The sequence below is a fragment of the Electrona antarctica genome (assembly GCF_951216825.1).
Source record: "Electrona antarctica genome assembly, chromosome: 21".
Taxonomy (NCBI): Eukaryota; Metazoa; Chordata; class Actinopteri; order Myctophiformes; family Myctophidae; genus Electrona; species Electrona antarctica.
In genome coordinates, this window is record NC_136802.1 from 17,193,891 (window position 1) to 17,208,316 (window position 14,426).

Below are 14,426 nucleotides of genomic sequence, written 5' to 3' on the forward strand. Positions count from 1 at the left end.
GGAGTTCAAAAGACAGATGTATTAGCCTCTTGAAGAACTATAAGAATCTGTCCTTTTCTTAATCAAAATAGCATTCATTGTCACAGAAAAAGTAACGTCAACACCTTGCAAAGGTGCTTGTCGAGTATTAAAGGAAAACCATGCATCATGCACTAGGCCTACACATGCCAACATCATGGGGGAAATTGCTGGTTAATTGTTCTGCTAATTGAGAAAGACATCTTGACCTTGACCCCTTGTAATTAGCTTGTTTGATTAATTGAATACTTTGACAGTTTGCAGAAAAAGGAACAGGAAAGTACAGTTCAATAAAGGTCTGCCAAGAGGATTTACAAACAACCCAAGAAACACTAGGCCTGTTTTCATTGCATGGGGTCCTTCATATTCAATTCATTTTGGCATTCTCCGAAAATAGCAGATCTACAAGCTCAGAACGCACGTTGTGAGCTTGTAGAGAAGTTTGGAGTAGTAGAGGGAAATAAGAACAGGACAAAAGCATTCAGGTTTACTAAGTTTAAGTGGTTAAAATGTCTGAGAATACACATTAACATGAATCCAACACATTAATAGAAAAGACAAACACACAAACTTTTTTTTTTTTGATGATACGGTAGCAGCTGTCGAACCAACCCCTAGAAAAAAAGGCTGCAATCCGAGCACTCAAAAAGGTAGGGGGGGGGGGGTGTTCCAGACCCACAGGAACGCACCCAGGGTGCCGGCCCGATTCCAGGGAGCTGCCCCGCCCGAAACGGTTGAGAAATGACAGTTACCGTGTGGGGTCCCTCTACTGTACCCTCTGTACTGTACTGTATATATACAGTTAATATGTGCGTGTGTGTTTGTGTGTGTTAGGTTGCGCACAGGTGGTGAAAAACAACCATGCTGTTTTCGTACTCAGACGCACCCACCCAGCCACTCACCCACATAGCTCTGTAAGGAGTAAGGACCACTCAAAAATCCCTCTGAGTCTATCATCTTACCTGCCCTGATGAAGACTCCTGTAGAGTCTTAACATGTTGGCTGTTTTTAACTTTTCTAAATAAAGTACCTTAAGTTGATTGTATCCACCCTCTCCTCATTCTTTTTTTTACCTTGTTGAGTGCTCGGATCGCTGCCTTTTTTCTAGTAGTCCAGACAGTCCCATGGATTTTTGTAGCACCACTGCACCAGTCCACTTTCTTTTTTACTTTTATTGCACCTCCATCGAGCACCTGGTTGACATCTCTTTGTCGCTCAACACAGTATTTATTTAAACTGGTAAACTTTAATATTTCAGTAATTCAGTTATGTAGGCATATGATGTGCTGTAGGCTTACTAGGCTACTACACACCTTCTCCAGTAGGGGCGACAATTCTCAACCATGCCTGGATTGTTTTTCCTCCGAGGTGGAAAGCCTGGTGACGCGAGGTTAGGATTGTTTTATTGAGCATGCGTCCATGCGCGAAATTGACGGGGACCGGAAAGCGGAAATCTGTTGTTTTGCTTCTTCATACTAAATAATCAGAGACCACGATAAAAGATGTCGGCCAAGCAACTCGAAATGTGTCAAATAGAGTCTCTCAGGTCGTCGGTAAAGGAACAATTGACGTCGGTGGGAGAGGAGATATTGTTCGTTTTGGAAAAACAAAGTGATTTGTCGCAGCTGAAGCTTCATGTCAGAGTGTTTGTCAGCGAGCGGCTGGCTGCAGCTGCAGAGCTGATCTGTGAGCTCTTCCGGAGAGAGATAGAGACACTGCAAACACTACTGGAGCCACGTCATCATCACACACTGCACACAGCAGGTTGGTTAAAACACCGTCAACCACATGCTATTATAATATTAGTTTTGACTTTGTTTTTTATATCAGACATGACAAACGGATACAACAAACTAGCTCTGATCCATAGCTAACAACAAACAAGACAAACACCAGACGATTGATTGAAAATGTTATTCACATATGTATGATGGACCATAAGTGGTTTCACCGAAGTGAACCCAATTGCTCCCGTCCCGATGTGCAGGTTGGTGCCTTGCATGGTTTCCTCCGCCATCGGTGTGTGAATGGGTGAACCCAATCTATGAAAGTGTGTGTGTGTGTGTGTGAGAGAATGTAATGCACAATCTATGTAAAGGTGTATGAATGGGTGAATGTACAGCGCTATATAAATGCACCATAAAATGTACCATTAGTGCTGCACGATTCTTGATCAAATGTGGATCTCGATTTCAATCCACATCAATTGAGAGCACGATTCTCACACAATGTTTGGCTTGAAAATATGTATTGTCTTTATAGTCTGTAGTCGCTGAACATTACTGCAATCAAAACGTGGCACCTGAGCCAACTACTGTGGCTTTAAACAGACAACATCAAAGTGCTCGACTTAATACCTTGAGTGTGCCGGAAATTTCCACAATATAGGCCAAGCAGATTGGGCAGATTTTACTCTGAAAAGCCCAGCCTTCCATTACCCCCCAAAACCTGGAGGCATAATCTTCTGTTGTTACCTTGCGCTGTCACATCTAAAGTCTCTCTAGAAGAGTTTATATTCCAAACGAGATGCTAGGTCAGAAAATAGGACAGAACATCAGCGTTCTGATCCAAAACATCTCACTTAGGGCCACCAAAATCCTAGGTCCGGCCCTGAGTAGGATAATCAATATTGTCCAATGATCCAATCAGAAAGCATTTTGACCTTTCTCCTCCCCCTAGACCTCCAACTCCTCCCTGTGTGTAAGGAGGAGGTGTCCTCTGAACAGCAGGAGGGGAGCCACCGTCTTGTCCAGGGGGAACCAGAGTCTCCTTTCTTGAAGGCAGGAAGCCATCAAGGTATGTACCATTCAGAAGACAAAGCGTTGGGCAGGTAATCAAGTTGATCATAATTTAATTGAATGTATTATTCTTTTAATGGAATTGTTTGTACCACTGATAAAAACATAAATAAACAACTTATCCTTGCGGTTCAGTGGTTATATCCGCATGGCTTGGCCCACAGTTATTGCTATCAGCTGTAACCCACATCTGCACTGATGGATTGACCACTAGAATAATTAATAAAGTTAATGAGACAAAACATTGCCGGTATCGAATATAATATTTGAATATAGAACGATAACAACTATGCAAGGTTGGTTTGATTTTAATGTAGTTATTGTTCGTCCCTGAGTTTTGTTTTTTGTGAATGTAAACATTTTGTTTGCTTTTTACGGTGGATTAAATATGACTAGTGCGGTGCCCGTTGGGCCTACTTGGAGCAATGTTAGAGTAGAGTAGGGTTATTTGTCAGGCATACCCAAATGTGGAGTCTATGCAGATGTCAGTACATAATCGTGATGTCAGAACAGGCCAGCTCCATATATGGAGATCTGGGGGGTGATCAGGTGTGATCAATTGGCTAATTTGGGCCCTATCCAGAGCCTGGGCAGGGGTTGTGCTAGTTCTGGACAACGGTGTATCCCACCGACTCAAGGCCGGGCACTGCATTCCCTGTGGTGGTGTGGAACACGTGTGTCAAATTTGAATTTGTTTGTGGGGAGAACGGTTCTCGAGTTACGTGTATTACAGACGTACATACTGTGCACACGTACAGAGACGTGGTGCACATCTGCCTCATGCTTTTTCCCCACCTCCTCTCAGCAACTGGTACCTTGGAGCTTTAGGGATATCGCGACCATAATTATTGTGCCATTGAGCGCTCGAGCGCTGTTCATGCAGCCTGGAGTGTGACAAGCTGGAGTTTGAAATACATTGTTTTCAACGAGGGTCGAGGGTGGTGCAAATAACAGCAATTTTAGGCATGTGTGCAACATGACAACTGTTTTAAAGTATTGTATTGTACACAACTATTGAAACTTTATTGTAAACAAACACTGCGCGGCGCTCCACCCCCCAGCCCCCATTCACTTGAAACATGACACCTCGTGTGTGTCCTGGGCTCCTGGCCGCTCTGCAGGCTACAGGAGCCAGCATTGCCTAGCAGCAGTCAAGCTTGAGCACCGCGGCGAGCGCTGCGACCACTTCCGTCGGTAAACATTAAAAAATGGTTCGGTCGGTTTAAATAAATTAATACGGTTTACTAGATGAAACCGGATCGTACCAGTTGAAGTGAAAACCGCCACATGCTTAGTTTATATAAACTGTATGACACAGAATTAATGCACAGAGAAGTGTGTGTGTGTGTGTGTGTGTGTGTGTGTGTGTGCGCCCTGCAAGGAGGCTCGGACTAACGTGTCGGTATATTATAGTGCCGTGAATTTTGTACTTTTTCTATTTTGTGTGTGTCTATGGAGTTAACATTACTCTAATAGACCCCCAGGTGTGGTTATAATATTCAAATATGCCTTCCCTGTGTATTTTTGGTTTCTTCCTGGAAGCTGAAAGCCTTTGAGTCAAAAGGCCCAATCGAAATACACCACTTTGGTGACATAACCCTAACCCCTCAACCATTATCATACAACACACAGCTGTGGGCAAGGCTTAAGTTTAGTTGGGTGGTGCTAAGGTGAAAACCATACTTGATGAACTGGTGGGTGTGGCAACATAAAACCATAATTGTAACACTTTGTATAATCACCTAGTATAATAATAGTACCTGATGATCAAGTTTTAGGGGGGGGATCACGGCACTCCATCTTTAATTTTGCGCAAGAGAGAGAGAGAGATAATATGTTCATCTGATTAGTGACTTGTACTATCATGTTATCTCATCTGTCTCCTCCTAGACTTTCTGCACTTCCCTGGGTGTAGAGAGGAGTTTTCCCACGAACAGCAAGAGAGGGGCTCCAGTATGGTCCATGAGGAACCAGAGCCTCCGCAGATTAAAGACGAAGAGGAGGAGATGCTACTTGAAGCACCAGAGGAGGATGATGAGACATTATTGCTAACAGTGAAAATTGAAGATGAAGATGAAAACGATGTGTCAGACACTCCTGCCAACACATCAGCTGAACACATTGAAACACCAGCTGATGCAGAGGACTGTGAAACATCACAACCAACTAGTGATGCCCAGCTCCCCTCTTATTCACACTGTTCTGAATCTGACACTGAAGACAGTGATGAGTGGGAGCAAACCAAGGAATCTCAGCCAGTTTTAAACACACCGAAATCACACAAGACACCAAATGTTAAAGGACAAAGATTGTCTTTGAGCAACAAGCTGTTCCAGGACATGAGATCCTCAAAAGAACTTCCATCCACGAGGACTCATAAAGGGGAGATGCCCGTAAGTTGTACACTTTGTGGCAAAAGCTTTAGTATAAATAAGTATCTGAAGAGACACATGAGGATGCATGCAGGGGACAAACCCTATAGATGTACAGTTTGTCACAATAACTTTAGTCTAAAGGAAAACCTGAAGCAACACATGAGGACCCATACAGGGGAAAAACCCTTTAGTTGTACAGTTTGTGGCAACAGGTTTAGTCTAAATAGAAATTTGAAGCAGCACCTGAGGACTCATACAGGAGAAAAGCCTTTTAGTTGTACAGTTTGTGGCCACAGCTTTAGTCTAAAAGAAACTCTGAAGCAGCACATGAGGACTCATACAGGGGAAAAGCCCTTTAGCTGTACCATTTGTGGAAACTATTTTAGTCTGAATACCAATTTGAGGAAACACATGAGGATTCATACAGGAGAAAAGCCATTTACCTGTACAGTTTGTGGTAACAGCTTTAATCATACTAGTCATTTGAAGCAGCATATGAGGACTCATACAGGGGAAAGGCCCTTTAGCTGTGTAATTTGTTACAGCAGCTTTAGTCTAAATGAAACTCTGAAGCAGCACATGAGGACTCATACAGGGGAAAAGCCCTTTAGCTGTACAGTTTGTGGCCTCAGTTTTAGTCTAAATAACAATCTGAAGCGGCACATGAAGACTCATACAGGGGAAAAGCCCTTTAGCTGTACAATTTGTGGCCATAGTTTTAGTGTGAAGGGTAATTTGAAGCAGCACATGAGGACTCATACAGGTGAAAAACCCTTTAGCTGTACAGTTTGTGGCAAAAGCTTTGTTGAAATCCGAGGTCTGAAAAATCACATGACAAGCAAACATTTGTTGTAACAGTATTACAATGATATGTCACACATATTAAAGTGGACACTATCTGATGCAAAGATTTACTGGGACTGAAATTCAGCCCAGGACTTTTAAGATGGATGAATCAAATAAGATCAGGACAGATAACGTCTGTGACACATGTTATGGCTTGGCTCTAAGGCCATAACAAAAAGGGGAGACCAGGCGGAGGTAAATCAATAAAGTGTTTTATTTAACAAGTAATGAAAATAGAATCAATGTTGCAATGTAGGTTCCAACTAGGGATGTCCCAATACACTTTTTTCGTTTCCGATCTGATCCAGATACCACAATTTCTGTGTTAGCCGATACCGAATACCAATACCAGAGAATAATATTTATAATAATAAAAAAAGGAAAAATCTTATTTTGAAGTCCACCGACCGGGAATAGTGTTTATAGCTATCTAGCTACAGTATATATATCGTGTTGTGTTTATAGCAGACTCCTCACTCATATGTGCACTTGCAGTTTGGGCAACTCCAATGCAAACTCCACATGCCCCACCATTTAATTTACCTTGCATAGTGTCAACCCCTTACCCCTGTGTTGGATCGGTGGTTAGACTGGCATATTTGCCGATACCGATTTGACCAAATAAGGGCCGATCCGATACTTTTCCGATACCGATGCTGTAAGCGCCCTCGATTAGTGAAAGAATACAAGTTGATGGTCTCAACAGGTGTTGTTTATTTCAAACTTATCAACATAGATGAATTCTAATGACAATTAGAATAAGTACAAATAATTTTGTCACATAATTTCACATCAAACAATAAAATGCTTTCAATGTTTCATTCAATAAAATCAGTGCATTCCAATCAATAATTCAACAATAAGAATTAAATTATAATGCAATGATTTCATAACTCTATACCTTAATCTCAATTAAATGTATTCAATTCAACAATGGAAGTTTCAAATCAGGTGACATGAAGTATCAAAATAAACAAAAAGTAACAAAATAAGACAAAATATTGTGCTTGTGTAATGTATATGAAAACATACAATTCATGTGATTTAAGAAACAAAGTGTGCCAGTCCATAACACAAGTCATTTCAAAATAAAAAAATTGAATCAGGAGACCAGTTTTTGTATTGGTGCTAAAAACAAAGCAGGCCTAGACCTGTGTTACTTCAGACATAAACACAAAGAACCTAAGAACCTAGATGTTATCTGTACAGGGTGTACAGATAACAGAGTTTGCTTTTCGACCAGCACAAAGGTGCAAAAGAATTCAACAATTAGATTTGGCACACCCAGATATACTACTCCCAATTAAAAGCATGTATTATTTTATTTCCTTCCTGGCTATGCTACTGCTGCAGCAATGACCATTTTCATATGACTCCATTTTTGTAATTGAGCTTATTTAAAGACGAAGACGTTTTGTGTTTCTGTTATTTACTCATGTTTTCTTTTTTGCTATTAAGGTGCTGTAAATCCTACTATTTAGTATTTATAGATATTTGATTATTATTATATTATATATATTATTATATTATTATTATTATGTCAACCTTTCTTGTTTAGTTTAGTTATATTGACCTTTCTGTTCTTTTACTCTTTTACTGATTTGATGAGTTTTGATGCTAATGCCAATTTCACCACTCAGGGCTGGGCGCTATAAATCATTATGATTATTTTACACCTTTGCCTCAATTATGAATAACATCATGTTGTGAGCTTGGAGATGGGCAACTTTTTCTATTGCTTATTGTAAAATATAGCCTAGTATATCATGAAAAATTATATAAGAAATAAAATGTATCAAATGTACCTGCGTCTTGATTATTCGATTAACCTGCATGGGATAGATTAAAGGTCAAGGTTTTTTTCCTACCAAGGTTCATGTTTGAGGTTATTAGAGAAAGTATAAGATGAGTGTAATTTTTATTTTTTTCATTTGTTGCTTACTTTCGTTTTAGCAGCAAATGGAAAGAAATTAACCCTCAACTTTCTTTAATAACAACCTAAAACATGAACCTTGTTTGAAAAAAACCCCCAAAGTTGTCCTTTAAGTCAGTTATTGGTTCTAAATTTCGGTTTTTGATATGTTTTCAATATTTCATTATTTGAATGTCCTGCTTAAAAAACTGCTTTCTTCTGTTATTTATATGTTCAGGCTGTGGATCACGGGGACAGCCTAGCAGGATATCTGGTCCACACCACTGCTGTTCCTCAAGCACATGGCCCTGAGCAGGTGTCCAACCTGCCTCAGAGCACTGCTGGAAGGCCAAAGACCGAGAGGCGGGCTGTAGTTCCCCGTCCTGCTGTCATACCAGCTATCCGGCCAAGATTGTCAACCCAGAGACAGTTTTTCCTCAAATCTCCTGTTGCTGGCGGTCCTGTCATTCTCTTCCCCCAGATATATTCTGCCCCTACTCAAGCCCCTGCCACTGTTTCCTCTCACGTTCCCACCACTGGCATCTCTATATCCGCCCCAACCCCTAATGTGTTTGCCCTTCCCCGTCTTCCCATTGCCCGACTTGCTCCCCGTCTTCGGCATCTTGCTCCATCTGCACCTATCCCTCCAGCTGCCAGTAGTCATGGAGGCAGGCGGCCGTCCAAGGCCAGGTTTAACAAGAGGACGGTGCTGGCTAACTCCTGTAGGAAGTGTGGACAGTTCAGGACTGCACAAACGGGACACAGCCAGTATAAGGGTACCGTTTATTGTCCTAAAACAGAGACTCTGTCTGTGAGGGACTGGTTGGAGCAAATAAAAAAAAATGTACACACTGGCATCTCTATAACCGCTCCAATCCCTAATGCTTCTGCGGTTCCCCGTTTGGTGCAACAACAAAAATCTGAACCCACTGGCATGTCTATACCTGCTTCAATCCCTAATACTTCTGCGGTTCCCCGGTTGGAGCAAATCAAATTATCTGAACCCACTAGCATGTCTATACCCGCTCCAATCCCTAATACTTATGCGGTTCCCCGGTTGGAGCAAATACAATTATCTGCACCCACTGGCAACTCTATACCCGCTCCAATCCCTAATGTGTTTGCCGTTCCCCGTCTTCCCATTGCCCGACTTGCTCCCCGTCTTCGGCGTCTTGCTCCATCTGCACCTATCCCTCCACCTGCCAGTAGTCATGGAGGCAGGCGGCCCTCCAAGGCCAGGTTTAACAAGAGGACGGTGCTGGCTAACTCCTGTAGGAAGTGTGGACAGTTCAGGACTGCACAAACGGGACACAGCCAGTATAGAGGCACCATTTATTGTCCTAAAACAGAGACTCTGTCTGTGAGGGACTGGTTGGAGCAAATAAAGAAATCTGCACCCCCTGGCATCTCTATACCCGCTCCAATACCTAATGCTTCTGCGGTTCCCCGGTTGGAGCAACAACAAAAATCTGAACCCACTGGCATGTCTATACCTGCTTCAATCCCTAATACTTATGCGGTTCCCCGGTTGGAGCAAATCAAAGTATCTGCACCCACTGGCATCTCTATACCCGCTCCAATCCCTAATAGTTATGCGGTTCCCCGGTTGGACCAAATACAATTATCTGCACCCACTGGCATCTCTATACCCGCTCCAACCACTAATGTGTTTGCCGTTCCCCGTCTTCCCATTGCCCGACTTTCTCCCCGTCTTCGGCGTCTTGCTCCATCTGCACCTATCCCTCCGCCGCCCTCCAAGGCCAGGTTTTACAAGAGGACGGTGCTGGCTAACTCATGTAGGAAGTGTGGACAGTTCAGGACTGCACAAACGGGACACAGCCAGTATAGGGGTACCGTTTATTGTCCTAAAACAGAGACTCTGTCTGTGAGGGACTGGTTGGAGCAAATAAAAAAATCTAAAATGTAGAGATGCCAGTAATTATTTCATAATTTGTCAGTTTTATCTGTTACATTTGTTTATCATCTCCACCAGGCTGAAGGTCTGTCTGTCTGTCTGTCCATGGGCCAATCTCACAAGCTGCTGGACTAATCATTGCCAAAGATACATTGTGTTTGTGTGCATTTCCAGTAGCTTCTTTCTGCCTACGGATGACAGGTAATTTCAAACAATATTTCAATATTTACTTTTAATCTTGTTTATTAATGCAAGAACAATGGATTCTATTTCATTATGTTAACTTTACTAGAAGAAGAGGAAAAAAAGTTAGTTTCTATTAGCTTGGAAAGGAAACCCCATCAGTGATGTCATTGGTAGGCACTAGTCACAGCTCACGAATGAGACACACTTAACACAGCCGACGCGAATCGCGTATCAATACGTTATCAATTAATCAAACGTCGGGTGCGAATCACGTATCAATACGTTTCAATCACTTTTTTATAGCATACTTTCATTCATCTTTTTACCCACCCGGACAATGAAGAACCATCGCCCTATCATTGCTGCTTAGTCCCGCTCACGTGATCAGAAAAAAAAAAACCCTCCCCTCCTGAAAACAGGAGGGCGGGCCGCTTTACGTGTATAAACCAGTGTAAAATGGATGCGCCCATGCCGACCTAGTCTGTGTGTGAAAAGAATCAAATTTCACCTAACCTCGCCTCACCAGGCTTTCCTCCACCTATTGGCTTTTATACTCGATTCCCCCCTCCCCTCCTGTTTCTCCTGCAGGAGGAGGGCCTTGCGAGATGGGGGCTCATGTCTCGGAAAAAAACATGAACGGAACGCTGTTACGCTGCCTAACACATGATCTGCAGATTCTGCACCAGATCGGCATTGCTGCAACACACATGGACAGATGCATGTTTACTTCTTCATACTGTAGCGACCAAACGATCCCCGAGCCTACAATACTACGAACTAACAAACGAACTACAGTATCGAGAGGGGCCGCCATGACAACAGACAGTCTACCGTTGGTGGATCACGTATCGCCATGCAGAGCCGTCATAATCGGAGATCGCTCAGACGTGTGATTGTAACGCTTTTTTATTCATTATAATTGTAGTGATAAGACCGAAATGAACGCGTCGGGGACGTAATCGACCCGGGTGTAATGTATAACGAACTTTTCCGCGTCCTAAACCGTGCATGCCCAGGCATGTTCCCTATACTAGGTTGAAAAACAAAATCAGCTCATGATGACAACGCGTCTCACCGTTATACTATAGTTCTGAACCGAACGGTGGAATGGGACTTTTTATAGCCGTACGATCAAGACTTTTGCTGCCCAATGTGCCCATGACCCCCCCCCCCCCCCCCCCCCCCCCCCCCCAATGTTACTGCGATCAAAACAATGAAAGCAGTAAATCATCATCATCATCTAAAGGATGCAGAGTTATGAAGGTTTATAGTCAGACATTGACAGGCAGATATAACAATAAACACAATAAATATGCTATACATCCTATACACCGAATGAAAGCCCTGAATGTGTACTTTTACGAGGAAAAGAGTAAACATTGATCCCATGTACAGTCTGTCATAAATTGGTTACTGGGTGGATGCACATTGCGCCCACCAGATATAACTGCAGAGAAGACATGGACCCGAACTCAATATTCACAAAATAAGGCCCATAGCGACATATAAATACTATATACCGTATGAAACAGAAGACTCTCTGCTTTCATAAGAAAAAAACTTCTACTGTAGTAATAATAAAAATCACACCCATGTGAAGTGAGTGGTGCAACTCTGTCCCATATTCTGTTCTCTGCTTATTCAATACAGCTCGCTATATACGGACTGAGGCAGAAAGTCATGTAAACCTTTTATTTACAGTTTGGTCTGTAAACTTCTACTGTAATAATAAAAATCACACCCCTGTGAAGTGAGCGTTGCAACTGTTCTGTACTTATTCACTACAGCTCGCTATATACGGACTGAGGCAGAAAGTCATGTAAACCTTTTATTTACAGTTTGGTCTGTAAACTTCTACTGTAATAATAAAAATCACACCCCTGTGAAGTGAGCGGTGCAACTGTTCTCTACAGTTGCGCGGTGCAACTGTAGAGAACAGTTGCACCGCTCACTTCACAGGGGTGTGATTTTTATTATTACTACAGTAGAAGTTTTTTTCTTATGAAAGCAGAGAGTCTTCTGTTTCATACGGTATATAGTATTTATATGTCGCTATAGGCCTTATTTTGTGAATATTGAGGAGTTCACCTCCATGTCTTCTCTGAAGTTATCTGGTGGGCACAAGCTGCATTCAATAACCAATTACTGTCTAACTGTACATGGGATCAATGTTTACTCTTTTCCTCGTAAAAGTACACATTCAGGGCTTTCATTCGGTGTATAGGATGTATAGGATATTTATTGGGTTCAATTTTATATCTGCCTGTCAATGTCTCTGACTTTAAACCATCCATAACTCTGCTCGCTGTTCAAGATAACCACTTCCAGGCAAATGCAGGTGTTGCAAAAAGGTCAATATCTCCAGAATGGAACATGGTAAAATCAAAATGTATTTTTTAAATTGAAGTGGACAAGTTCAGCTTTCTTTTGATGTATGCGTGTGATTCTCGCTATAAGAGAACATTTTGCTGTGGGCCCCCGAACAAGGCCTTTGTGCAATGTTAAACGGTAGCAACATCCAAATAGGCCTGTCGAGATCTTGTAGCAATCAAAGTGTTAAGTGTCATCTATAGAGCGTCGCAGTCCCGCCCCCTTTCATGACGACGAGATAATTCCCCGTTCATTTTCCTCATAGACTTTTCAAAAAGTATGTATTTAAAGATGTTTACGCTGCGGACAAAGCCAACTCGAGTTGTGACAAATCATGACAATAAACACAATGTTTTGGGCCGATCAAATAATTTGTAATAAGAAAAACAAAACAAAAAGTGTTGTATCCTGCCTTTTTTTTCTTCTTTCTAATTAGTTGATCGGCCCAAAACATTGTGTTTATTGTCATGATTTGTCACAACTCGAGTTGGCTTTGTCCACGGGGTAAACTTTTTGAAAAGTCAATGAGGAAAATTAACGGAATACTTTCCGGATCTCTCGAGGGGGCGGGCCTGCGACGCTCGCCCCCGACGACAGGCCCGGAAGACAATTCCCCATTAATTTTGCCCATAGACGTTTCAAAAAGTATTTATTTAAAGACCTTTTAAGCCTCTGACAAAGCCAACTCTTGTGACAAATCATGAAAATAAACAACGTTTTGGCACGATCAAAAAATTAGAGGGAAAACAGGGCAGCGTATAACACTTTTGTTTGTTTTTCTTCCTTCAAATTATTTAATCGGCCCAAAACATTGCCACAACAAGAGTTGGCTTTGTCCGCGGGTTACATCTTTAAATAAATACTTTTTGAAACGTCTATGGGAAAAATGAATGGGGAATTCTCTTCCGGGCCTGTCGTCATGAAAGGGACTATGAGTATCAGTGAGGACCAATTAGAATATGAAGATGTGGTAGAAAATGGGTGAAGTGCTCCTTACAATTTAAGCCCTGCTGCCAACTAGATTGTTAGTCAACACAACAGAGCACGAGTAATTTCAAGTTGAAATGAGCATGTTGCTGACAATCAAAGTAACATTAACATACATTTTTGAGCGGTGCTAAGTGCTCACAATTAAGGGATTTGTGTGTAGGTCTGTCTGTCTGTCTTTTTGGAAAAAATAACCTACATGATACAAAATGGTTTGTATCATGACCTATTTGACCCCTCTAGATCATTGGGGTCTTTCACACCGATACCCCTGCAGCTGGGTCATTCACACTGAGCAGTCTCACACACACACACACACACATACACAGTAACTATAACAAAAGTATAGTTGCACCGCTGAAGTTCGCACGGGTGATCCTAAATGTTGAAATCAAAGTAACATTTGTTGAGATACGCGTATAGGCTATATATTCTTTTTGTTCTACATTACAACCAATGTATTGTAAAGTCTACTGTAAGCCCCTCTGGGTTTCTTACCTCACAACAGCTATTGGTCCTAACTAGTACATTATGTATGTGTATAATGTTCTGTTGTGCAAACTGCAAATCAAATAAATCAAGTATTGCTCACAATGACCATACTTCTTAGTCTTATAGACTATAATAGTCCTATATGCACAAATGCTTGGAATACTTTTAAATGTCAGATTGTTGTGCTGTGATTCTCAACATCATAGAATATTATATAGGCATTTATATGTATTTAGGCATACAGGAAAGGAAACCCCATCAGTGATGTCATTGGTATCAGTCCATCAAAAAATCACTTCGAGACCATGGACTATAGCCCATGGTCTCGGAGTGATTTTCGTCTTTTTTTCAAATCCTCAAAAATGATGAAAAACAACGGCATGCTATAGTATGCCGACTATATATAGCCCATGGTCTCGGAGTGATTTTCGTCTTTTTTTAAATCCTTGTTTTACATCATTTTTGACCCATATCGGACGGCATACTATAGCACGCCGTTTATCTACATTTTTGAGGATTTTGAAAAA

At 41.7% G+C, this 14,426-nt stretch overlaps 1 protein-coding gene across 1 annotated transcript; it reads left to right on the forward strand.

The window, feature by feature from the left end:
* The first annotated feature begins 1,408 nt into the window (after nt 1–1,408).
* On the forward strand, nt 1,409–11,014 carry LOC306914112 (uncharacterized protein). The gene is made up of 4 exons (XM_079491030.1): nt 1,409–1,782; nt 2,698–2,814; nt 4,707–5,209; nt 8,188–11,014. Exons 1-4 carry the CDS (start codon nt 1,521–1,523, stop codon nt 9,874–9,876), a joined length of 2,571 nt encoding a protein of 856 aa, XP_079347156.1. The 5' UTR covers nt 1,409–1,520; the 3' UTR covers nt 9,877–11,014.
* Nucleotides 11,015–14,426: the final 3,412 nt, after the last annotated feature.

Excerpts from the sequence above, each read along its gene's own strand:
- LOC306914112 (XM_079491030.1), top strand. The coding sequence starts at position 1,521 with ATGTCGGCCAAGCAACTCGAAATGTGTCAAATAGAGTCTCTCAGGTCG. Across the intron at positions 1,783-2,697 it reads TCACACACTGCACACAGCAG|ACCTCCAACTCCTCCCTGTG; the intron begins GTTGGTTAAAAC and ends TCCTCCCCCTAG. Across the intron at positions 5,210-8,187 it reads CTCATAAAGGGGAGATGCCC|GCTGTGGATCACGGGGACAG; the intron begins GTAAGTTGTACA and ends TTATATGTTCAG.